Source organism: Dendrobates tinctorius, unplaced genomic scaffold, assembly GCF_039654945.1.
Source record: "Dendrobates tinctorius isolate UK_male_01 unplaced genomic scaffold, ASM3965494v1 ptg000007l, whole genome shotgun sequence".
NCBI lineage: Eukaryota > Metazoa > Chordata > Amphibia > Anura > Dendrobatidae > Dendrobates > Dendrobates tinctorius.
In genome coordinates, this window is record NW_027361675.1 from 31,777,719 (window position 1) to 31,805,293 (window position 27,575).

The 27,575-nt window shown below is 44.9% G+C and overlaps 1 protein-coding gene across 5 annotated transcripts in view; it reads left to right on the top strand.

Moving 5' to 3' along the window:
* The window catches only part of BRIP1 (BRCA1 interacting DNA helicase 1), a 445,923-nt gene that overhangs the window by 196,563 nt on the left and 221,785 nt on the right, over positions 1–27,575 (top strand). For all 5 annotated transcript variants that reach the window (XM_073573186.1, XM_073573207.1, XM_073573216.1 and 2 more), the window contains 4 exons: positions 16,663–16,884; positions 25,709–25,908; positions 26,059–26,191; positions 26,290–26,444. In XM_073573186.1, coding sequence (XP_073429287.1) covers positions 16,663–16,884; positions 25,709–25,908; positions 26,059–26,191; positions 26,290–26,444 — 710 coding nt within the window. The remainder of the gene's footprint in view (positions 1–16,662; positions 16,885–25,708; positions 25,909–26,058; positions 26,192–26,289; positions 26,445–27,575) is intronic.

A 27,575-nucleotide genomic window follows, 5' to 3' on the forward strand; every position in this document is an offset into this window, starting at 1 on the left:
ATCCGGTGCTGGGAAAATGACGTGGTCCCTATGCTTATAGTGAAGAAATATTTGTTAGCTGCTTCCGTGCCGAGCAGTTGGCGAGGAGCAGCAAATGAATACTGCTTCACTTAACAGCGAACCCAGATGGTTTCCTCAGCCCCGAATTCCTACAGGGTCTGGGGAGATCATGTGTCCGGTGGAGAAGGAAGCGGCCGGAGCAGTGTGCCACAGGAGAGATCGCTACGGGCTGTGCTGTTGCTGAGGTCTCCTGTCATTATAGGACCTGTGGTGAGGTAATGAAGAGGGCGGGCTGGAGCATCACATGACAGCACAGAGAATCACATGACAGCACAGAGCTCTCCCTCTTCATTATGTCACCACAGGTCCTGCAGAGACACCGCACGAGAAATAATGCAGCTTCCTCTTACAGGACCTGTGGTGAGGTAATCAGAGGGAGGGCTCTGTGCGGTCATGTGATGCTCCACCCCTTCATTACCTCACCATAGGTCCTGTAAGCTGTAGAGAGAGATACTTTGGGTTTTCTAGCGTGGCTGGCTGCAGGACCTGCGCTGATGTGAGCACAGCCTGTACAAGTAAGAATTAAAAGTTTAGTAATTACAACACATAAAAAAGCACTCTGCCACTGGTGTGGTGAACTAGAACTCCGAGCATGCCATAGGATCTGCAGGACATGCTGGGAGTTATAGTTTTCCCATGGGATCTTAAAGCATCAATCCAGTGTTATTTTTCAGAGCTGAAGAGGTGCTTTAAATATAAGCCCTGTGCCCCCCATTCTTATACTGACCCTCCAGCGTCTTCACATAGTACTTTACAGACACCACACTACTCCCGCAGCACCATTTTCTACCCGTAGCTTCCAACATAATAACATACTATTATATATAACACCACATATAATAGTATGTTATTTATGTTATTAAATATTTTACCACATTTTTTGCTTCAAATATTTTTTTCCCTATTTTCCACCTCTAAAACCTGGGTGCGTCTTATAGTCCACTGCGTCTTATAGTCTGAAAAATACGGTATATAATTTCGTAGAGGAGCAGATTTTAAGTCCTCTTCCTCTCGGAAGAGACAATTAGCATATAGAATTTCTTAGAGGAGCATTGCATGACCTATAAGACTCCTAACAGTAGCATGTCACTCTCCACAAGGAGAGATGTTACGCCTTAGATTCCCATCAGAAGCCTCTCATCCAGCCAAATCCAATCTCTTGCTTTGCACTGATGAGGGGCAAACACTCTGAAACACATCTGCAATTAGTGTCTGGCTTGGCTTTTATCCTAAGTTATGTGGCAAGGCTTGTTAAACAGTCGATATTGACTTTTGGAATTGCCACTTCCAATAGGTGGTGCTAGAGTTCTAGTCCTCTTTCTCGCTGAAGAGTCAATTTTCATATTAATTTCACAGTTTTATGCATTATACGCTTGTGTGTGTTTGACGTGTACTACCAGATGAAGCATTGAATAGTATCGCAATTTGCATAGTTCTCCCTAGAGTACACGGTCATAGACTAAGTTTCCTATAGAAAATCTCAGTCTCTGATATGTGGCGCTGGATGGTGCATGATGCAGTGTATTTATGTATGGTTCAATTGAAAAGGATTATCATGCGATAAGGATCCCATGAGCAGACATGTGCATAAAGTGTCATGTGGAGGAAATATCATGCAGAAGACATTTGTTTGTAAGGCATACTACAAGTGGTCTACAGTGAATGTTAATGTTTATGACAGCCATATAGATCTGGCTTTGGCTGACACCATTGGAAAAAATTCCACTATCCAGATGACAGCCATGGCGAACAATCATTTTCATCGTCTTTTAACATGGTGCACAAATGTAATTTGTCAAAATCGTCCATTTCTGTCATGCTTTATATTATTTGCATGGCCTGATTAGCAGTTGGATCTGTGAGTCGGCATATTCTGCAGTATGATGTGCTGATGGTTACACTGTAGGACAGTCAGCTTGTTAGTAAATGATGAAATATGGCTGGATAAGGTGGAATCTCTACTACATACTATTGAACCAAGTGTTATCATATAGAACAGAAGTCGTATATCATTTCATGCTAAAAGGATTTATTTAGATGTCACTTTAAAAATTTGCACTTCTACAACTATATTGGGTTTTGCTGCAGTTGCCAGAAATTCTTCTGATGTTGGTAATAAAATAAGTGAATGTTAATTTTTGATGACTGTAAAGTTCACTAATCTAAGAAACTTGGCTTCTTGCACATCATATAACGCAGTAATTGTTTTTAAGAGTCAAACTTCTCAGACGTTTTGGAAATCATTTTACTGGGTTTCAAAACCCACACTTAGACATGGCACCTTGGTGGAAAATACAGAATTATCTGGCAACCTTTTAGGCATAGGCAGCTATGGCAGTAAAAGAATAAACCTGATGGTTTTTCCATTATCCACAGAAGCACCGAAACCCAAATGGATTGTAAAATAAATTCCTATCATGTTGTTCTTGGAATAAAAGCTCTCCCCTTCCCTGCATATGATACCGATCGACATAACAGCTTCTTCACTGGACACTGTTATCACTTCTCTCACACCTCGCTTCTGTTTATTTTTATTATTTCCCCCTATCCCCACAACTCGCCTTAATGTAAACCCTTTTACTTCAGCGTTTCAGAGAGCGTACGTTTTGTGGTTGATGACATTTCCGTCCCTTCTACCTATCTGGTTTCTGATATGAATTAATTCACATATGAAAATGTTACTGAAGTCTTCCTATTTACACCATACAGTGAATGGAAGGATCCTGGGGCCAGGTAGCGAGTATTGCTGGCTACCAAACATTTGGATGTGTTATTTGTTTATTTCATAACCGTCATTAGTAAAAGAATAAGTGTCATATGATTCTATGTAGGCATACCTCTAGGGAAACATAAATCTAAAAGTTTTTTATTTATAGTATTGTATATTAAAAGCTTAATAGGCATCAGTAATTAAAGGGAATCTGTCCCAGGTTTGTGCCACCTAATGAAAGAGCAGCATGTAGAGACAGAGGCCCTGATTCCATCTATGTATCACTTACTGAGCTGCTGGCTGTAGTTTTTATAATATCACAGTGTTATCAGCAGGATATTATCACTAGAAGACTAGTAAACCTGCTGCTGTGTAGTCCTTCAAATTCATGAGTTCTGTATAACCTCACCCTCACCACTGATAATTTTCTATGTACACTGTGCATAGGCAGAAAGCTGCCAATCAGCTGAACTACACGGTTTCTCTACCTTTCATGAAAATAAGTAGAAGTTACAGAACAATTTAGCTCAGTTGCTTTCAGCTATTTCCGTAGAGTCACCACCAGTCTTTGCAATTTAATTCTTATTAAACATCCCCTCCTTTCTGAAGAGCGAGGGTGTCTGTAATTCTACTGCCCATTGCCTAAGTTACTGACTACTTTTGCAGTCCTTTAGCCGGACTCCAAGGCAAGGAGAGCAGCTGCTACAAGCTTTATGTTCTAGACTTTGCAAATGCTGCTCTAAAGTGCCACTGCTCACCTCTGATACTGCAGATGCAAAGCTACCTCTGCTTACAGCGTTGGAGAGCACATTATTATGGCCAGCGGAGAAACCATACCATTGGTCTAAATGATCAATCATCAGGAGAACAGAGAAAAAATGATACGACCCCTATAAGTGTCCGAATGACATTAATTCTTTAGCGAATAACCCTGAGTTTTCAGGTGCATCCCCTCCTTTCTTGCTTGATATCTCCTGGAAATGCCTTGGCATGTGGAAAGTGATATCCGGCAAGAAAATTGTGTTGGCCACTTGTGTCATAAAGTCTGAAAAATTAAAGGGGTTTCCAAATATATGCTAATTAGCAAAATACACTTTTCGTCTGTCACTCTTTTTTCTCTTTTCTTTGCTTCTATTCTGTGTGGCAGACTTTCCAAAGTTTGGTTATTTCACTTTAGTTTATACCAGATTATCAGAATTTTTGCTGTTGCCAGCACGTGCCTTTTAAAGAGGACCTTTTCCAGTTTTAGATGTTAAAAGGTCTATACCATGATAAAGAACTGAATAAAGTATATTTTATGTTTTTTTTTACTTGTACATTTTATATTCTAAATCCTCAACCACTAAGGGAGAAATTGGCAGAGATAGATCTGTGGGGGTGGTAATTATTCCCTTCATGACACTGCCCAATCATAAGCAGAAAAAAAAGAAAGCACCTCTAAACTAGAGTATTGCATAGCTGAGTGTCCGTATAAATACCTCTTGCAGCTTTCATCTCACAGCAGTCAGTGTGAGGGGGGAGTAGAGTAGAGCTGCCAGTGCCCCCTGAGATGGAAAATGCAAAAGGTGTTTGTAATGACACACAGCTCTGCAGTACTCCCCCCTCTCCCACACTGACTGCTATGACATGAAACTTGCGAGGATTGTTGGACAAAAAAATAAAAATATGTTTTATTCAGCTCTGCGGCCTCTTTATCACAATGTGGCCAGTTTATCATATTAAAAATGGCCTCTTTAAGGCTGGTTTCACACTTGCGTTTTTTTGCGCTGGATTTTAGTGCTAAAAAAGCTTGCGTTTTTTCCCCTATATTTTGCATGGGATGCGCTTATGTGCGCATACACATGCGTTTGTATGCGTTTTTCCGCACATGCATTTTTTTGTGGTGTGCGCTCGGACGCACAAAATGCATCCTGTTGCATTTTTTGGGCGTCCGACTTGCCTCAAAAAAACGCATGCGTGCGCAATGCGTTTTTTTTACAGCAAGACACCCATTATAAGTCTATGGGTGCGCATATGTGCGCATTGCCATGCTCATGTATGCGTTTTTTTGCGCATGCGTTTTTTTGTTGCCCATTAGTTAGACAATGGAATTTAGGGGTTTGGGTTATAGTTAGGGTTAGTTAAGGGGGTTTAGGGTTAGGGTTTGGGTTAGGGTTAGTATGGTTTGGTTAGGGTTTATGGTTAGTTAGGGGTTAGGGTTAGGGTTTGGTTAAGGGTTAGGGTTAAGGTTAGGGTTAAGGTTAGGGTTAATATGGTTTGGTTAAGGGTTAGGGTATGGTTTGGTTAAGGGTTAGGGTCATGGTTAGGGTTAGTAAAGTCATGGTTTGGGTTAGTGTGAAGGGCCAACTAATGTTGGAAAAAAACGCAAACGCGGTAAAAACGCATAAAAACGCTGCGTTTTTTTCATGCATGCTCATAAAAATGCTTGAAAAAAACGCAGCATTTGTATGCGTTTGTATGCGTTTTTTCCATGCGTTTTTTTGCGGGAAAAACGCGCTGCAAAAAAAAGCAAGTGTGAAAGTAGCCTAAGTTACATAGACTTTTGTGTCTCGATAAGAAGGTAAGAACAAAGAGAAAGTGGATAACAAAATGTGTGTCTTTTCTTTATTTTTGTCTCTGAAGGAAGGGTTCCTATTTGCTGCCTGCATTGTATTTTGTTAAGTTACGTCTGACTTTGTTCCCTGTTAGTAAAAGTAGAAAAGATGGGAGGGCACCATCCCATATGAGGGATCAACCTGCAGTATGTCTATAATTAAACCAGTACCACCAGAGACCAAGAGACATACAAAAAGAGCAGGGATCACCATACAAAATGACAAATTTTATTTCATGGGTACACACAAAAACCCCAAGAATTTAAAAATATTTTAAAATACACAAAAAAATGGTTACAAAAAGTAACACTTACATACAGTATAGGAGCAACAGTTAGTCAAATTACACCAATAAAGGGTATATAAAGATCCCATATGATCAAATGACTACATGCACAAGATTATACATAAAAATAATGGCATCCAGAGTCAAATGCATGCAGATGCTGTTAGATCAATTAATAAAGTGCAAAATCGTAGATGACAATATCACATGCCCAAATGAAGTATGGATTGGCACCTAAATACAAAGCTCAAAGACAGATAGGGGTAAAGTTCAGTTATAAATGCTCAGAGGGTTACATTAATAATATCTCAATATAAGCGTATATGATAGTAATGATTATATACCACAAGACCAAGTGAAAACAAATGTCTCCCTATAAGAAGTAAAACACAGGTCAAAGAGGCTTGCCCAAATTACCCCTCAGAATGTCTACCAATCAAGTACTTTACCAACCAAGGTTGTGATTTAGTCAGGCATGCTCACAGAACACACATGGGTATTTTGTGCATTCAGTGGAAATATGGTAGCGTTGTTGAACCGGAAGTGACTCACCAATAGTTCAAAAGTAAATGCGCATGTGCAGAAAATGGCATAGAAACCAAAAATGCCGAAGATCACAGCTGTGCATAAGAACTGTGGGCACTCTCACTATCTGCTATGTTTAAATGCGTCTGCGTGACACAATGTCACATGGTGAGAGGGTTTATACCCCAACCTATCATATCGCTATACCGCATATAGGTATCATAGCATGGATTAAACATGCAGGCGCAGAGGGTGCCCTGATCACCAGTCATACCAACAACTGCGGCTGCACCACAAGACTGCATGTCCCATCCCAATCGGTCTACAATGCATCACATGATCACCAAAAGGTCCTTGTACGGACACAACATATCAGTACAGTGAGAGTGCCCACAGTTCTTATGTGCAGCTGTGATCTTTGGCATTTTTGGTTTCCATGCCATTTTCTGCGCGTGCGCATTTACTCTTGAACTATTGGTGAGTCACTTCCGGTTCAACAACACTACCGACGACACAGTGCGTGTACTCCATGTGGTAAGCTTAACTGCTGTTGAGATTTAATAATTATCTGTGTGTGCATATATACTGTATATATAGAAGGGGTTTACAAAGTCCACCACAGCGGGGAGGCACGTAGAGTCAACCTGGAAGTGGACCCTCTGGGTCACGGCTCCAGAGCCCCCGAGGGCGAGCGCCCAGTAGAGGACCACCCCCTATACAGGGAGTGTTGGGGCAGACCCCCAGGGGATAGAACCACGACAGCCGGAACCAAAGGGACGACTGGGGCTAGGCTGGAGTGGAGGCACAGGCGTATCCGTACTGTGAGCACAGAGCACAGGACCGGAGCGTGTCGGGTGGCAATGGCTGGAGGCTGCAAAAGAAGAAGCATGGATAACACAAGCGGAGGGATGAAAGAAACAGGACAGGGAAGGAGTAGGTGCAACTGAGGGCACCGTATAGCAGGAGAGCGGAGGGAGAACTGATGGAGGCAAGGGAAGAGGGAGCCGAAGATACAGCACAAAGCAAAGGCAGAGGCAAGAATAGGAGTGCAAGGACTAGGAACACAGCACAAACAGAGGCAGGGTAGAAGGGCCTGGAACACGGAGAGTGCTGCAATGAGACAGCGTCACCGCATTAGAAGAACAGGCGTCTTACCTGTCCAGACGCCGGCCATAAGTAGCGCTGGGCGCCGCCATGTTGGAGGCGGGGCCAGCACGTCATATTACCCAGGGGGTTGCGTGCCAGGAGGGAGGCAGTGCGCAGGCGCCTGACACCGGGGGAGCTGGAGCCCGGGAGCGGGGACGCACCGGAGAGCAGGAGCCCGCCGCAGGGTAAGTGGATCCCGGTGGCGTAACACTCTGCCCCTGATGAAGTCACTAAGGTGACGATTCGCATTGGGTCTATAGGAGACGGTCTTTTTGCCATAATTCCACTGAATGCACAAAATACCCATGTGTGTTCTGTGAGCATGCCTGACTAAATCACAACCTGGGTTGGTAAAGTACTTTATTGGTAGACATTGTGAGGGGTAATTTGGGCAAGCCTCTTTGACTTTTGTTTTACTTCTTATAGGGAGGCATATGTTTTTCACTTGGTCTTGCAGTATATAATCATTACTATCATAGACGCTTATATTGAGATATTAATGTAACCCTTTGAGCATTTATAACTGCACTTTACCCCCCCATATGTCTTTGAGCTTTGTATTTAGGTGCCAATCCTTACTTCATTTGGGCATGTGATATTGTCATCTACGACTTTGCACTATTAGTTCATCTTACAGCATCTGCATGCATTTGACTCTGGATGCCATTATTTTTTATATAATCTTGTGCATGTAGTCATTTGTTAATATGGGATATTTATAAACCCTTACTCTGTCGCCTAATTGGGGGACACAGAACCGTGTGTTATGCTGCTGTCCACTAGGAGGCGACACTATGCATAATCTGAAAAAGATTAACTTTGGCTCCTCCTCTGCAGTATACACCCCTGGACGGCGTCAGCCTTCTCCAGTTTTTGCTTAGTGTCGCAAGGAGGCACACCTTTTTTCTTCCGTTTTTTTCCTTTTTTCGTCCGGAAATACAGATGAAGAAAAGAGGGTCTCCAGCGAGACTCCCGGCATGGCTCCCTCCTCGGTCCCCTATTAGGGGTACCCGGTTGAGGTCGAGGTGGCTATTCCCCATGTCGCTCCCTCCCCAGTCCCTCGGGTCCTGGTTCGAGGTCGAGACCCCCCTCCTTCCCCAACCCCTTTAAGGGGTCTGGGTTGCGGTTGAGGCGAGGATGAAGACCCCCTGACGGTGACAGACGCACCCTCCCTAATCCCCCGCAGGGGGCATTAGGTTGAGACGCCTCAGGTAGGGTCGGAGATCAGGCAGCATTCCGCAGCTTCCAGGGACCCCAGGCCGGCTGAGGGATCCTGTTGGGGCCGGGGGAGGGTGCGGACTGGATGGCACAGCAGAGACAGGGTTTTTTCTGCGTCCCTGTCTCTGCAGCAGCAGCAGCGGCTCCATAGCGCTTCAGGGGCCCCACATACAGAAACCGCTACCCCTGCTACCCCCACCGCTATCCAGTCGACCATTCTGGGGGGGTCTGGTACAAATCCGCCCCCCCCCCGGACTACTGCGCCGCTCTGGAGCCCTCCTGGGCATCAGGCCTCTAATTTAGACCGCGGCTTCGGCCTATCCGAAGCCGCTGCCTTTTCCCCGCCCCACGGATGACCAAAATGACACACTGGAGTGTCATAGAAGGGGCGGATTGAGGCAGAAAGGGGGCGTTTTTACACAGCCCAGCGCGCCCTTTTCAGCTCTCCGCCCCCTCCTCCCTCTCCTCAGAGTCCCGGTGGCCATTTTTTCTGGATGAGATCCAGGAGAGGAGCATCACAGCGGTCTCCGGGGGGGCACAGAACTGGTATCTGTTGGCGCTGGACCTAGGGGCACACCGGTGGGTTAAGCTCACAGCTGGGTTCTCATTACTCAGCTGTGAATCTATACTTCCTATATAAGGCTCTCTGTGGGTTCCCTCTGCGTAGCCACCCCTGTACGATCCCTTATAGCCAGCCTCTGTGCACAGCCTGCAAAGCCACGCTCCCTAGTGGCAGCACGTATCCGCACTGCCGGGACTGCATCCTGAACTCTGGGTCAGAACCCCAGGGAGTCCCTACTGACGCTTCAGTGTCACAGGCCACGCCGGAATGGGCAACTCAGATGTCTCAGTCCATGACACAGTCCATAGACAACCTAACTGCTACATTGCTGCAAGCTCTGCAGAGTCGGGCCCCGGCTATGGACGGTACACAGCAAACGGACAGCTTGTCTCAGGAACATGCTGCTTCCGACTCTCACAGACGTAAGCGGACCCACAGGTCTCGATCACCTGAGTCGCACTATAGCACAAGGTCGTCCCCCTCCAGGGAGAGACAGCGTCATTCCAGGTCTCCTGGGCAGTCCCCTGCCACAGACAGACAGTGCAATTTACCACAGGGATCCCCCACCACAGAAGACCCCCGCCCCAGGTCGCCCTCCAGGGATCACCTTAGCGAGGCACAGGATTCGGAGGGCATCTGTGACTCCGACTCAGATAACGAAACGGACAGGTCCGTGGTACCTTCTCCCCCTAGCAATACAGCGCTAGTTGAGGACATAATTTCTGCCATTCATCGGGTGCTAAAAATTCCAGAGTCGGCCCCGGAAGTCCCAGAACATAGGATTTGCTTCGAAAGTGTTCAGAAACCACCTAAGGTCTTCCCTAATCACCATGAGTTTGAGAAAATACTTACCAAACAGTTTGCGCAGCCTGAGAAAAAATTCGCTAATCGCAAATATTTGGAAGCGAAGTACCCCTTCCCACAGAAAGACACCAAACAATGGACAGATCCACCTGAAGTGGACCCTCCGGTTTCTAGGCTAGCAGCGCAGACTTTGCTCTCTCTGCCGGATAGCTCAACCCTGAGGGACGCAGCAGACCGGCAAGTAGAACGCATGGCTCGTTCTATTTTCGAAGCGGCAGGCGCCTCTCTGTGCCCTGCGTTTGCTTCAGTTTGGGCAGCCAAGGCCATCCTGGCTTGGGCCAAAAAACTAAAGGAGGGTCTTCAGGCTTCAAATCCTGAGCTCTCAGACCAAGCGGTCCAGATAGCAGTGGTAGCAGACTACATGATTCATGCAGCCCTGGATTCCGCCAGAGGTGTAGCGGGAATAGCATCAAACGCCATCACGATCCGACGCATCCTCTGGCTGCGAGAATGGAAAGCGGATGCGGCCTCAAAGAAGTCCCTCACGCGACTTCCGTATTTTACTGGAAGACTTTTCGGCGAAAAGTTGGACACCATGATAGCCAATGCCACTGGGGGTAAGAGTACTTCTCTCCCTCAACTAAAACCGAAACGCACGTTTAAACGAAGAAACCAGACGCGATTCCGATCCTTTTGGAATTCCTCGGGCTGGTCCGTTTCGCGCCCAGTGCAAAACCGTAACCGTTCTCCACGCAGGGACAACCCACGGACGCAGCAGCGACCGGACAGGGCTTGGCAGTCGAAAGCAGGCCAAGCGAAACCCAAGGGAGGAAAACCTCAGAACTTCGCTTCATCATGACTCGCGACCTCCGGAAGACACCCCACCAGTAGGCGGCCGACTTTTACTCTTTCAGCAAGTCTGGCTGACTATTACAGAAGACAGGTGGGTCAGGGAACTAGTGTCTTCCGGATACAAGATAGAGTTCACTTCCGCTCCACCGAACCGGTTCTTCCTTTCTATTCCTCCAACAACACCAGAAAAGGCTTGTGCTTTCCACCAAGCGGTTTCCTCTCCTTCAATCAGGAGTTGTGGTGCCGGTTCCCGCGAACGAGAGATTCCGAGGATTCTACTCAAATTTGTTTGTAGTCCCCAAGAAAGGAGGCGGCGTCCGACCCATACTGGACCTAAAACAGCTCAACAATTACTTACGGGTCCGTCATTTCCGCATGGAGTCCCTCCGGTCCATCATTGCATCCATGGACCAGGGAGAATACCTCGCCTCCATAGACATACAGGATGCGTATCTCCACATACCAATTGCTCCCGCCCACCAAAGGTTTCTCAGGTTCGCGGTCAACCAAAACCACTACCAGTTTGTCGCCCTTCTGTTCGGACTCGCCACGGCTCCAAGAACGTTCACCAAAGTCATGGCGGCCACCATGGACGTCCTGCACTCAAGAGGCATTCTAGTCGTCCCGTACCTGGACGACCTCCTCATCAAGTCTCCCACTTTCAAAGACTGCGAGGTCAGTGTCTCAATCACACTAGACACTCTGAGTCGCCTGGGATGGCTAGTCAACCTACAGAAATCGTCGACTATCCCAACTCGACACCGCCAGGGGCCTGGTGCTCCTTCCCAAGGACAAAACACTGTCCATCCGTCTGGGAGTTCGCACACTCCTTCGCAGTCCTCCTCGATCTCTCCGGTTTGCCATGAGAGTCCTCGGCCGGATGGCAGCAGCAATAGAGGCAGTGCCATTTGCCCAGTTTCACCTCAGGGTCCTTCAACTAGCCATACTCAGATCTTGGGACAGGAACCCCTTCTCCCTCGACAGGGAGTTCAGGTTGACGTCATCAACCAGGAGGTCCCTGCATTGGTGGCTCAAACCAACCTCGCTTACACGAGGGAAGCCATTCCTCTCAGGACAATGGAAGATCCTGACTACCGATGCAAGCCTGACAGGCTGGGGGGCGGTGCACCTACATCACAGGGCACAGGGCAAGTGGTCACCGAGGGAAGTGACATTGCCCATCAATGTTCTGGAAATCAGGGCCATTCTCTTGGCACTGAGAACCTTTCATCACTTGCTTGCAGCCTCGCACATACGGATACAGTCGGACAATGCCACGGCTGTGGCATACGTGAACCACCAAGGCGGGACCCGCAGCGCCCAGGCGATGAGAGAAGTGGCTCATATCCTCCGCTGGGCGGAAGACATTAGGTTGGTACTTTCTGCGGTACACATTCCGGGTGTAGAAAACTGGGAAGCCGACTTCCTCAGCAGGCAAGGAATGGACTCGGGGGAGTGGTCTCTCCATCCCGAGATTTTTTGCCAAATCTGTCAACGCTGGGGAACCCCGGAGGTGGACCTAATGGCATCCCATCTCAATACCAAGGTCCCCAATTTCATGGCCAGGACACACGACCCGCGGTCGCTCGGAGCGGATGCCCTGGTCCAGGACTGGTCCCAGTTCCGACTCCTGTACATTTTTCCACCCCTCCCCCTAATCGCCAGGGTCGTGAGGAAGATCAAGCAAGAGGGAGTTCCGACCATCCTCATCGCGCCAGACTGGCCCAGACGTACATGGTACGCCGACATCGTCCAACTTACAGCAGACGCCCCCTGGCGTCTACCCGACCGTCACGACCTTCTGTCTCAAGGTCCGTTCTTCCACCAGAATTCAGGGGCTCTCAATTTGACGGCATGGCCCTTGAAACCTGGATTCTAACCCAGGCAGGTTTTTCACCGGCAGTCATTGCAACTATGATCAGGGCAAGGAAGCCGGCCTCCGCCAAGCTCTATTATCGTACCTGGAGAGCTTTCTTTTCTTGGTGCGAATCTCATGGACAAGTCCCACTCCCTTATTCCCTCCCGAAGGTACTAGGTTTTCTTCAATCGGGCCTAGATGCCAAGCTATCCCTAAGTTCGCTTAAGAGTCAGGTGTCGGCGCTTTCAGTCTTTTTTCAAAAGCGCATTGCTATTAAACCGCAAGTAAGGACTTTCATCCAGGGAGTTTCCCGATTGGTTCCTCCCTACAAACGTCCGCTGGATACGTGGGACCTCAATCTGGTCCTGACAGCATTGCAAGCTCCACCCTTCGAACCTCTTAGAGGAGTTCCACTCTCCATTCTGTCTCAGAAAGTGGTTTTTCTAGTGGCGATCACCTCGTTACGCAGAGTGTCGGAATTGTCAGCACTTTCCTGCAGACGGCCTTTCCTAGCCTTTCACCAGGACAAGGTGGTTCTCCGCACGGTACCATCCTTCCTTCCGAAGGTTGTGTCCAACTTTCACCTCAATGAGGAGATTTCACTGCCATCCCTTTGCCCGGTTCCGGTTCATAGAGTGGAGAAGGCTCTGCATACGCTTGACCTCGTCAGAGCATTGCGGATTTACGTGTCTAGGACTGCACCTTTCCGGAAATCTGATTCCCTCTTCATTCTTCCGGAAGGTAGTCGCAAGGGGCTGCCGGCTTCCAAGGCTACCCTTGCCAGGTGGATCAAGTCCACCATACATGAGGCCTACCGACTTAACTGTTCCCCTCTTCCGGCCGGTATCACGGCACACTCTACACGGGCAGTAGGGGCCTCCTGGGCCATTCGTCATCAGGCTTCGGCACAACAAGTGTGTAAGGCGGCCACTTGGACTAGCCTACACACGTTTACGAAACACTACAGTGTTCATACCCAGTCCTCAGCGGATGCGAGCCTGGGTAGACTGGTTCTGCAGGCGGCAGTACCCCAAGTCTAGGGAACTGTCAACACAATATTCGTCCACTGCTTCCCACCCAGGGACTGCTTTGGGACGTCCCACGGTTCTGTGTCCCCCAATTAAGCGACAGAGTAAAGGAGATTTTTGTGTACTCACCGTAAAATCTCTTTCTCTTAGCCTTTAATTGGGGGACACAGCTCCCACCCTGTTGCCCTTACGGGCCGTTGTTTACTGTTGAGTTCTCATATTGTTCTTTGAGCTCGTACATAGTAGCCTTCTTACAGGCATGGTTATGTTATTTGATTACGTTCCTCCTTATGCTTTGGCACAAAACTGGAGAAGGCTGACGCCGTCCAGGGGTGTATACTGCAGAGGAGGAGCCAAAGTTAATCTTTTTCAGATTATGCATAGTGTCGCCTCCTAGTGGACAGCAGCATAACACACGGTTCTGTGTCCCCCAATTAAAGGCTAAGAGAAAGAGATTTTACGGTGAGTACACAAAAATCTCCTTTTTATTGGTGTAATTTGGCTAACCGTTGCTCCTATATGTGTTACTTTTTTGTAACCATTTTTTTGTGTATTTTAAAATGTTTTTAAATTCTTGTGGTTTTTGTGTGTACCCATGAAATAAATGTTGTCATTTTGTATGGTGATCCCTGCTCTTTTTGTATGTCTCTTGGTCTCTGGTTGTACTTGTTCCCTGTTAGTGTTGCATATATATGCACGAGAGTTAAGCCCTCCTCTTGGTTTTAAAATAACATCTAGAGCCACTTCTTTCTGAGCCAGATATATGCAGTATATATTGTATGAAAACATGTCTCTGCTCCCACTGGACTGTTAAAGCATCCTTGTATTTCCTTCATTGGTTTGGGAATCCTAAAATGTTTATAGGAATTTTATAGAGCCCCGAAGACATTTCAACACAAAGACGTTTTGGGCTGTAACCGTATTTCTGGCATGGCTTGTGAAAGCTCTTTAAACCTAACTGAATGTCCCCTTGAAAATGCAGTCACTTTGACGGGGCATCTGCTAACAGATTCTCTATTCTAGAATGAGCTGCTTAAAACAGCCCAGTCTTTGGAGCCAAGACAAGATGAAGGCAGCATTCTCATGGAGGGGAATGATTTAAAGGGACCTCCTTCCTGTTTCAGGATTTCCTGCAGCAGGATATTAAGATGATTAATAATTTTATTGCTGCACGAGACAAGTTGAAAGGAGATTTGCTCTTTTTATATTAATATTTACTGGATATTTTCATTTTTGTATTGCCAATATAAAAATACTCGTAGCTCAAATTCTGTGTATACACTCATGGACTGTGTGTGATATATATATATATATATATATATATATGTGTGTGTGTGTTATATACAGTTGAAGCTAGAAGTTTACATACACTATATAAAAAGACACATGCATGTTTTCATGTTTTTCTCAATATCTGACATGAAATCAGAATAAACCTTTCCGATTTTAGGTCAGTTAGGATTACCATAATTATTAATATTTGCCACATGCCAGAATAATGAAAAAGAATGTTTAAGGCATTTTTATTACTTACTGTAAAGTCAAAAGTTTACATACATTTCATTAGTGTTTGGTACCATTGCCCTTAAACTAAATAACTTGGGTCAAACGTTTGGAATATCCTTCCACAAGCTTCTCACAATAATTGTTCGGAATTTGGTCCAATTCCTCCTGACAAAACTGGTGTAACTGATCCAGGTTTGTAGGTCTCCTTGCTTGCACATGCCTTTTCAGCCTTGCCTATAAATTTTCAATAGGATTGAGATCGGGGCTTTGTGATGGCCATTCCAAAACTTCTTGAGATGTTGCTTCAGTATTGTCATATAAACTTCTTTTCTCATGATGCCATCTATTTTGTGAAGTGCATCGGTGTCGCCTGCAGCAAAACAACCCCCCAACACGATGCTGCCACCCTCGTGTTTCACAGTTGGGATGGTGTTCTTAGTCTTCCAAGCTTCTCCCTTTTTCCTCCAGATGTAACGATGGTCAGTGTTCCCAAAAAGTTCAATTTTAGTTTCATCAGACCACAAGACATGTCTCCAAAAATTAAGGTCTTAGTTCCTGTGTGCATTTGCAAACATTAATCTGTTTTTTTTATGTTTCTTTTGAAGTTTTGACTTCTTCCTGGCAGAGTGGCCTTTCAGCCCATGTTGATACAGTAATCGTTTCACTGTGGATATTGGCACAATTTTACCGGCTTCCACCATTATCTTCGCAAAGTCTTTTTGCTTTTGTCCTTGGGGTCATATGCACGTGTCGGACCAAAGCACGTTCATCTCTGGGACGCAGAACCCATCTCCTTCCAGAGTGCTATTATGGCTGGACATTCTCATCTTGTTTGTACTTACATATATTTTTTTGTACAGATAAACGAGGCACCTTCAGGTATCTTGAAATTGTACCCAAGGATGAGCCAGACTTGTGCAAGTCCACAATTCTCTTCCTGATATCTTGGCTGATTTCTTGAGACTTTCCCATGATACTACGCAAAGAAGCAGTGTGTTTCGTGTGTGCATTAAAATGCATCCACCGGTGTGTCTCTAATTAACGCAGATGTTGCCAAAGAACCTTACAAACACCTGACATCATCATATGGGCAGTCCAGAAATGTTTAAAGGCATAGTAATCTTAGTGCATGTAAAAGTTTGACTTTGGAGTAAGTAATAAAAGTGCATTAAAATATTCTCTCTTTCATTATTCTGCAAATATTAATAATTATGGTAATCCTTATTAACCTAAAACGTGAACGGTTTATTCTGATTTCATGTCAGATATTGAGAAAAACATGCATATGTATCTTTTTTTATAGTGTATGTAAACCTCTAGTTTCCACTGTATTTGTGTATATGTATTTGTGTGCGTGTGTGTGTGTATATATAATATGTACCGCTTATTTTGTTAATTTACACCATAGCGTACTTTTCAATGATGTGCATTTCTCCTATTACAATCCTTTAAAAAAATTAATTGTAAGGATTTGTACTTGCTCATGTTGATGTTTTATTGGTGTCTCTTTCAGGGTCCGTCTTGTCGTTACTATTATGGTTCTCAAAAGATGAGTGAACAGAACATTTTGCAATATAAACTGGGATTAAATCAAGCATGGGACATTGAAGAGCTTGTAGGTCTTGGAAAAAGGCTTCGTGCTTGCGCCTACTATGCAGCACGTGAACTTATGATGGAAGCTGACGTTGTTTTTTGCCCCTACAATTATCTTCTGGACTCACAAATTAGAGAAAGTGTAAGTAAAATTAGTAAAATTCATAAAACATAAAAATGATCAATGTAAATCAAAATTAATATCCCATGGAGTTTTGGATTTGGAATAAAAGTAGAAAATCAATTAACAGGATGTTTGTGTTCCCTTTATTTCTTTGAGCAGTATATATATTTATACAGCTCTGGCAAAATTAAGAGACTACTTTCAAATGTTCAGTTTGTCTGATTTTTATCTATATACAGTTGTGGCCAAAAGTATTGACACCCCTGCAATTCTGTCAGATAATACTCAGTTTCTTCCTGAAAATGATTGCAAACACAAATTCTTTTGTATTATTATCTTCATTTAATTTGTCTTAAATGAAAAAACACAAAAAGAATTGTCCTAAAGCCAAATTGGATATAATTCCACACCAAACATAAAAAAGAGGGTGGACAAAAGTATTGACACTGTTCGAAAAATCATGTGATGCTTCTCTAATTTGTGTAATTAACAGCACCTGTAACTTACCTGTGGCTCCTAACAGGTGTTGGCAATAACTAAATCACACTTACAGCCAGTTGACATGGATTAAAGTTGACTCAACCTCTGTCCTGTGTCCTTGTGTGTACCACATTGAGCATGGAGAAAAGAAAGAAGACCAAAGAACTGTCTGAGGACTTGAGAAACCAAATTGTGAGGAAGCATGAGCAATCTCAAGGCTACAAGTCCATCTCCAAAGACCTGAATGTTCCTGTGTCTACCGTGCGCAGTGTCATCAAGAAGTTTAAAGCCCATGGCACTGTGGCTAACCTCCCTAGATGTGGACGGAAAAGAAAAATTGACAAGAGATTTCAACGCAAGATTGTGCGGCTGTTGGATAAAGAACCTCGACTAACATCCAAACAAGTTCAAGCTGCCCTGCAGTCCAAGGGTACAACAGTGTCAACCCGTACTTTTCGTCGGCGTCTGAATGAAAAGGGACTGTATGGTAGGAGACCCAGGAAGACCCCACTTCTTACCCCGAGACATAAAAAAGACAGGCTGGAGTTTGCCAAAACTTACCTGAAAAAGCCTAAAACGTTTTGGAAGAAAGTTCTCTGGTCAATTGAGACAAAAGTAGAGCTTTTTGGGCAAAGGCATCAACATAGAGTTTACAGGAGAAAAAAAGAGGCATTCAAAGAAAAGAACACGGTCCCTACAGTCAAACATGGCGGAGGTTCCCTGATGTTTTGGGGTTGCTTTTCTGCCTCTGGCACTGGACTGCTTGACCGTGTGCATGGCATTATGAAGTCTGAAGACTACCAACAAATTTTGCAGCATAATGTAGGGCCCAGTGTGAGAAAGCTGGGTCTCCCTCAGAGGTCATGGGTCTTCCAGCAGGACAATGACCCAAAACACACTTGAAAAAGCACTAGAAAATGGTTTGAGAGAAAGCACTGGAGACTTCAAAGGTGGCCAGCAATGAGTCCAGACCTGAATACCATAGAACACCTGTGGAGAGATCTAAAAATGGCAGTTTGGAGAAGGCAGCCTTCAAATATCAGGGACCTGGAGCAGTTTTCCAAAGAAGAATGGTCTAAAATTCCAGCAGAGCATTGTAGGAAACTCATTGATAGTTACCGGAAGCGGTTGGTCGCAGTTATTTTGGCTAAAGGTTGTGCAACCAAGTATTAGTCTGAGGGTGCCAATACTTTTGTCTGGCCCATTTTTGGAGTTTTGTGTGAAATGATCAATGTTTTGCTTTTTGCTTCATTCTCTTTTGTGTTTTTTCTTTTAAGACAAATTAAATGAAGATAATAATACAAAAGAATTTGTGTTTGCAATCATTTTCAGGAAGAAACTGAGTATTATCTGACAGAATTGCAGAAGTGTCAATACTTTTGGCCACAACTGTAGGTATTTTTTTGAGTAAAATGTAAATTAGTCTTTTAGGCTATAAACTTCTGATAACATGTCTCCGAATTTCCAAGCAATAAATTTTGTTTTTTCTGACAAAGAAAAGTGGTCAAAATAGAAAAAAAAAACAGTGCTTTCAAACCTCAAATAATGCAGAGAAAACAAGTTCATAATCATTTAGAAACAACAATAATAATGTTTTAATCCAGAAAGAGTTCTGAAATTCATATTTTGTGGAATAACCATGATTTTTAAAAACCGCTTTCATGCGTCTTGACATGCTTACCACCAGTCTTTCACACTGCTTCTGGCTCAAAAACTTAAGCAGTTCTTCTTTGCATGATGGCTTGTGACTATCCATCATCCTCTTGATTACATTCCAGAGGTTTTCAATGGGGTTCAGGTCTGGAGAATGGGCTGCCTATGACAGGGTTTTGGATAGGGAATACTAGCTGAATTAATATGCAATTATATACTGTATTTAACGTATATACTCGTGTATAATCCGAGTTTTTCAGCCCAATTTTTTGGGCTGAAAGTCCCCCTCGGCTTATACACGAGTCATATACCGGGGAGGGGGAGAGGGGGTGTCAGAGATCATACTCACCCTCTGCAGCCCCCGTGTTTGCTTCATGTTCTCGGGGCTGCTGTGCTCCTCCTGCTTCAGCGGTCACGTGGTACCGCTCATTAAACTCATGAATATGCACATATTTATGACTTTAATGAGCGGTACCATGTGACCCCAGAAGCAGGAAGAGCACAGCAGCGCCGAGAACATGGAACAAGCAGGGGGGCTGCAGAGATCTGCGCCAGAGCCGGCTACGCTGATGAGCAGCAGGAGGGGTGAGTATACAGTTTTTTGGGTTTTTTTCTTTTGTAACGGAGGCAGCGGCAGCAGCATGATGGGGCCACTCACTGTCCTCATTATCTGGGGCCACTCACTGTGCAGCATTATCTGGGGCCACACACTGTGCAGCATTATCTGGGGCCACTCACTGTCCTCATTATCTAGGACCACTCACTGTGCAGCATTATCTGGGGCCACTCACTGTGCGGCATTATCTGGTGCCATTCACTGTGCAGCATTATCTGGGGCCACACACTGTGCAGCATTATCTGGGGCCACACACTGTGCAGCATTATCTGGGTCCACACACTGTGCTGCATTATCTGGAGCCACACACTGTGTAGCATTATCTGGGGCCACAGACTGTGCAGCATTATCTGGGGCCACACACTGTGCAGCATTATCTGGGGCCACTCACTGCAGCATTATCTGGGGCCACTCACTGTGCAGCATTATCCAGCAATATCTGGGGCCACTCACTCTCCTCATTATCTGGGGCCACTCACTGTGCAGCATTAGTTGGGGCCATTCACTGTGCAGCATTATCTGGGGCCACTCACTCTCCTCATTATCTGGGGCCACTCACTGTGCAACAAAACTGGAGCCACTCACTGTGCACCCTAGGCTTATACGCGAGTCAATAAGTTTTCCCAGTTTTTTGTGACAAAATTAGGGGGGGTCGGCTTATGCACACATATATACGGTATTCATCTAGTACTCCCTTTATTGAGTGAGAGAGTGAATTAAAAACAGGCTCTGGGCTGCTACTTTTTCAGAGAAATGATGAATGATGCAATGCAATTTTAAAATACTGCATTTGTTTTCTATAAATCATATGTTTTTTAACTCTATAGTCAGATTATTTGAAATATAAGGAATTCCACATATTGGACAAAAAAGCAATAATACATAGTTATTAACGGGAACTTGTCCTCTGTTTCATGATGCCTCAACCATGGTATCATAAATCAGACATTGGCTACGATATTTCAGCTTATGTGTTTTACTCTGAGAAGTCTTGGATGACTAGTCCAAGGCCAGTCCCAAGCTTTTTTTTTGCCCTGATCCCTTTGCCTGACATAGGGAGAGCTGTCAGTCTAGGATTAACTGGTCGCTGTAGCTGCCATGTTGGGCTCAGAGGGAGAAATGAGCTTCTATATCATCAACAGTCTGAGTTTGAGAAAGTCCTGCTTTAAGAGCCCCAATTCCACATCTGCATCCCAGCTTCTATCACTAACCACTTCTCTTGGCCTCTCACAGCGCTCAACCTCTGAGACACACAAAGACGGTAACACCTTTAACCTGGTCTTTTTGTCCAGCTTTGCTCAATCTCCTACCTAAATAACTCGCCGCTTCCCTCTCTGACCACAACATTCTCTCCTTCACGCTCACAAATCCTCACCCACCCCAGCACACTCCTACCTATCACACATTCAGATATCTACAAGCCATTAACCCTCAGACACTTTCAGACTCCCTACAATCTTCCCTATCCCCAGTCTCCTCTTTTTCCTGTCCTGATCTGGCTGTTCATCACTATAACAACACTCTTAGATACCTCCTTGACCAGGTAGCGCCCCTCACCCTCAGAACCTCCAAACACAGAGTAAAACAGCCCTGGCTCACATCGCAAACTCAATTTCTCCAAAGATGCTCTAGGAATGCTGAACGCCGATGGAGAAAAGCCTGCACACCTGAAGACTTCATCCACTTCAAATTTATGCTAAGAACCTACAACTCTGCCCTTCACCTCGCCAAACAGACCTACTTCACCACCCTGATCTCCTCACTAGCCAACAATCCCAAGAAACTTTTTGACACCTTTCACTCCCTCCTCAGGCCAAAAGCACAAACTCCTATCTCAGACATTTGTGCAAATGACGTGACCTCCCATTTTATAGAGAAAATAGATAATATCCGTCAGGAAATCCACTCCCAACCACCAAGTGCTGTGACTCCCATCCCTTCCTGCATCTCCCCTGGCTCACTTTCTACATTTGATCCCATCACAGAAGAAGAAGTCTCCAGACTCCTCTCTTCTTCTCGCCCAACTACATGCACTACCGACCCCATTCCCTCACAACTCCTCCAGTCTCTCTCTCCAGTCATTACAACTCACCTATCTACAATCTTTAATCTCTCCCTCTCCTCAGGCATCTTCCCATCCTCCTTCAAACACTCTATCATTACTCCATTATTAAAGAAACCCGCTCTCGACCCATCCTGCACAAACAACTACAGACCAGTCTCCAATCTCCCCTTCATCTCTAAACTCTTGGAGCGCCTAGTCTACTGCCGCCTTACCCGTTACCTCTCCACTCACTCCCTCCTAGACCCTTCTCAGTCTGGCTTCCGACCCCTACATTCGACTGAAACTGCACTCTTCAAAGTGGCCAATGACCTTCTAACAGCAAAATGTAACGGTGAACACTCTCTGCTCATTCTTCTCGACCTTTCTGCAGCTTTCGACACTGTTGACCACCGTCTCCTACTCCATAGGCTCCAGTCATTAGGCATTAAGGACATCACTCTCTCCTGGTTCTCTTCCTATCTCTCTGACCGCTCCTTCAGTGTTTTGTTCGCTGGCTCCGCGTCATCTCCTCTTCCTCTCGCTGTTGGGATACCTCAGGGCTCAGTCCTTGGCCCCCTTCTCTTCTCTCTCTACACAGCCCCAATTGGGGAGACCATCATCAGATTTGGTTTTCAGTACCATCTTTATGCTGATGACACACAACTATACACGTCATCCCCCGACCTTACCCCCGCTGTACTACAGAACGCCAGTGACTGTCCGCAGTCTCCAACGTCATTTCCGCTCTCTATCTGAAACGTAACCTTTCAAAAACTGAACTACTTCTGCTCCCGCCGTCTACTAACCTCCCTAAATCTGACATTTCCCTCTCCGTGGGTGGCACCATATAATAACACCCTGGCAGCAGGCGCGCTGTCTGGGCGTTATGTTTGCCACCAATCTCTCCTTCACATCCCATATACAATCTCTTGCTTGCTTTTGCAACTTACACCTAAAGAGCATCTCCAGAATTCGCCCTTTTCTCACCATGGAAACAACAAAAACCCTCACTGTCGCATTGATCCACTCCCGCCTGGACTACTGCAACACTCTATTAATTGGCCTCCCCATTACTCGACTTTCCACTCTCCAGTCCATACTTAATGCAGCAGCCAGGGTCATCCATCTGGCTAATCGGTACTCGGACGTGTCTGCTCTTCGCCAATCGTTACACTGGCTGCCCATTCATTATAGGATCCAATATCCAATTCAAAGTACTTGTTCTCACCCACAAAGCTATCCACAGTGCAGCACCCCCCTACATCTCCTCCCTCATTTCTGTCTATCGGCCTAGCCAACCGCTGCGCTCTGCAAAAGACTTTCGACTAACCTCTGCACTAATCCTCACCTCCCACTCCCGACTCCAAGACTTCTCCCGCGCTGCGCCAATCCTCTGGAATGCTCTACTCCAAGAAATTAGGACTATCCACAATTTGCAGTTTCAGGCGCTCCCTCAAAACACATCTGTTCAGAGTGGCCTATCACATTCACTAATCAAAGTCATTTTATGTGTAAGGGTCCCATTACACTAAACGACGCACCAGCGATCCTGACAACGATACGACCTGGTCAGGATCGCTGGTGTGTTGCTACATTATCGCTGGTGAGCTCTCAAACGGTCAGACTCACCAGCGATCAGGACCAGCGATGACGCTGGTATCCAGGTATCCTGATGAAGGAAGCCGTGTACTTCCGAAACCGGTAGGAAGGAATTGGTCTGCTCTACTTACTACACCCGACCACGTGACCATTGATGTCACGAAGGTCCTGTGCCTACTCTACAACCGGCGGCACAACGCTGTGGACCGTGCTGTGAAGATCGCTGGCGCACCGAGGAAGCAGTGAGTACATTAAGAGACTGTCACCGGCTGGGACAGTTCTCTGGTAATTGACTGTTGAATGAAAGGCATTGCCGCCTTTTGTTTTTGTTTCCCTATTAATATAAAGTATTGGATGTGGGAAAGGAGGCGCTACATAATTATTTAAGCAATGGAGCTCTAATCCTGTCCAGCTCTAAGGAAGCCATTATATTCCCGCCCACTCTATATGAACTGGAACACACTGCTGGACACATTTGAGTTATTAACAGATTTGCTCATAGTGCTCCCATAATTTTTATGTTCACTGCATTTATTTTTATTTCATTTTATATATTTTTTCCATTTACTGTTTCATGGGCTTATTCTCTTAAAAACACCTCTATTTGATCTGCAAACTAATCTGGGGACTTATAGTCTCGCAACCAGGGTGCTTTACTAAATCAGTTCAGCTCCAAGAAAGCGGCCACACTCCCGCCTCCCTTTATATGCATTGGAGCATACGTTTTGACACATTTTGAGGTATTAATAGTTTTGTCTACAGTGTTCCCATATTTTATATGTCCATTGCACGGTTTTTTATTTATTTCTTATTTTTCATGTGCCTATATTATATTTTTTTAGAAATGTCTTTACTGACCTGCAAATTACCCTGGTGACGCATAGTTACAGTTTTACAACCTGGGTGTTCTACAAAACAAGTGTGGATACTTCAGCGCAGGCATCTTTTTTATATATATATATATATATATATATATATATATATATATATATATTATTTTAAACTACAACAGTGTAGTGTGTTGTGTTGTCGTGCAGCGGGTATCCCCCTAGAAGTACTAGCGCCCCCAACTATCTATTCTTTTTTGTTTTTCCAGGATAACCTTGTTTGCGGCTTGATTCATATGTCCTTCGCAAAGATTAACCTGCCCAATTGCAGCCTTGCTGAAGCATCCCTAGATCATCACCCATCCTCCACCAAATGTCATAGTGGGTGCAACACACTGTGGCTTGTACGCCTCTCCAGATCTCTGTCTAACTATTAGAAGACCAGGTGTTGGGCAAAGCTGAAAATTGCTCATCAGAGAAGATTACCTTACTCCAGTCCTCTATGGTCCAATTCTTATGGTCTTTGGCAAACTTCAGCCTGACTCTCCTTTGCTTCTCATTGATGAAAGGCTTTTTTCTAGCTTTACATGACTTGAGCCCTGCCTCTAGGAGCCTCTTGCAAACTGTTCTTGCCGTGCACTTCACCCCAGCTGCCATTTGTGATTCCTTTCGAATAAGATGACGGTCATCCCGGTCAGTGGAGAGTAATTTTCGCCCTCTGCCGGTCTGTAGCTTTGTTGTTCCCAATGTCTGCTGCTTGACCTCGTTGTAATGGACTGCCGTTTTAAACATTTTAAGGATGGAGGCAACATGACGCTCACTGTATCCCTCTGCTAGTAAAGCCAGAATTGAGCCCTTCTTTTCCTCATTCAAGACTTTTCTTTTCAACTCCTTTGGCATGGTTACAAGTTATTTTCTCATTCCTATTACTTTTGGGATATTACAAGCACTTGTTTTGCCATCCAGCTTGTCCTATTGCAAGAGGATTGTGAACACCACAACAGGGTTTTTTATACTTTCCTTCGTTAAATAAGATTTGGTTCAGGTGATCACCTAATCAGAAGCAAATTAAGTAGAATGAGGTGTACTCTGGTTGGAAGTCAACTGACACTGGAATGGCTGTCAGACTTGTAGAGAAGCTGATTTTTATAAAACTGTGTAGTGTCTCTTAATTTTTGTCAGAGCTGTATAAACATTGTGTATTCTAATACCCCTAACTATTCCCGACTAACATTATAATGGGAGAAGGGTTAGAAAAGTTTATTAGGAAGACTATGATGCAGATCTTAAAGGGCAACATCTAATTGATTTTGTTAATGTGGCCAGTCATAAAGGCAGATGGGCAAATATCTATGCTTTCCCTCTTGGTTATTTATAAATGTTGGTTCCAGTTTTCCTCCCAGTTTGAATGAAGCAAGATTTGGGGGGTATTCACTACATATTGGCATTGCATTGGCTCATTTTAGGTTGTGAGGTCATAGTATTTTATTAATTCCTGTGTTACATGTTGTATTTGTGTCTGTCCTCCAGTATAGCACCCTATATGCTCCTGCTCCTTTTACAGAAATGTTACTTGCAGTTATTTAGTTTGAACTAATGCTTTGTTTTTTCAATTGTTTTTAGATGGATATATGCTTGAAAGACCAGGTTGTAATCCTAGATGAGGCCCACAACATTGAGGATTGTGCCCGTGAATCTGCCAGTTATAGTGTAACAGATGCCCAGTTACTGTTTGCCCGAGATGAGATAGACAGCATGGTTATCCATGGGATTAGACCAAGCGACCATGAACCCTTGCGAGGGGTTTGTTACAGTATGACCAAGTAAGTTATTTCTTGGGCGAAATAATTAGAAATAAGTTACATCCTAGCAATAGTAACTTTCTAATCTACACATCTGCCCTTAAGAGATATTGTATAATCTGTAAATGAATCTATAAACAAATGTCTTCATTTTTATCATCTGTTTTCTAGTTGGATAAAAGAATGTACTGGGAATTTAGTGGAAAGAGATTATGAATCTTCATGTAAAGTGTGGAATGGTAAAGATATTCTCTCAATTTTCCATGACATGGGTATAACTAATGCAACGTTTCCTCTCCTTAAGGTAAGTACCAACTTTGTTTGTTTCAATGAGGCAAGTTTCCTGTATATATAATTGTATCTTTTTAGACTCCATTGCATTTTTTTTACATTGTAATGTAGGGAAATCTGGCTGCTGTAGTTGAAAAGGAGGAAAAGACGACTATGCTGAATGGCCAGGAGTCGGTAGTGAAAGTTCCAATACTTAGCCCACAAACGCAGATAGTATTACAGGGACTGTTTCTTGTGTTGGACTATCTGTTTCATGAAAACAACAGGTTAGTTTACACATGGGTAATAATATGCTATGTATAAAATGTAATAATTACTATTCAGGTAAGCATAACAAGATATTTTCACTTCTAGTGAAAGCCATTCATTGTTCTCAAATCTTATGTGTGTGCATTAAGTTCATTACATGTACGAAAATGTTCATGACATAGCTTGTGCTGCTGTATTGTAGAAATTGAAGAAACTGGGTGTGAATGTGACATAAGTTAACATTTAATATGCTGGGATGTAAACCCTTCAGAGATCTGCTATGAAAACTCTTAAAGGGAATCTGTCACCCTTTTTTTGGCCTTTCACCTGCTGGCATAGACATCGGGGGCTTATCTACAGCATTCTGTAATGCTGTAGATAAGCCTCCGATGTAACCTGAAAGAGAAGAAAAACACATTATATTATACTCACGGAGGTGGGCGGTCCGGTCCAATGGGTGTCGCCGTCCCGTCCGGCGCCTCCCTTCTTCCTGTGATGACGTCCTCTTCTCCCGTCCTGTAATGGCTCCTGCGCAGGCGCACTGCTCTGCCCTGTTGAGGAGAGAGGTCGGGAGAGGTCTGGCGCCTGCGCACTGCAGAATTCTGCTCTCCCCTCAACAGGGCAGAGCAATGCGCCGGCGCTGGAGCCATTTCAGGACGGGATGCGTCATCGCATGAAGAAGGGAGGCGCCGGACCGGACCGCAACACCCATCGGACCGGACCGCCCACCTCCGTGAGTATAATCTAACGTGTTTTTCTTCTCTTTCAGATTACATCGGTGGCTTATCTACAGCATTACAGAATGCTGTAGATAAGCCCCCGATGTCTATGCTGGCAGCTAATAGGGGAAAAAAAGGGTGACAGATCCCCTTTAAAAGGGAAGTTTGAAAGTTAACTTGGGATGGGTGAATAACTTCCCTATTGCTGGGATTCTGGCCAGTGAGATCCCCAACGATCCCCAGAATCGGGACTCTGAAGAGCTTGTGTGAGTGGAGCAGTGGTCGATAATGGCCACCTCACCGTCATTAATTCTGGCAGGATTGTTGAACACCACACAGCGTTCAGCTGTCCCTGGCAGTCCCAGTAAGAATGAATGGAGTGGCACCTCTTTAAGGGGCAAATGAAGAGTGGTTCGTTGTTCACTACTA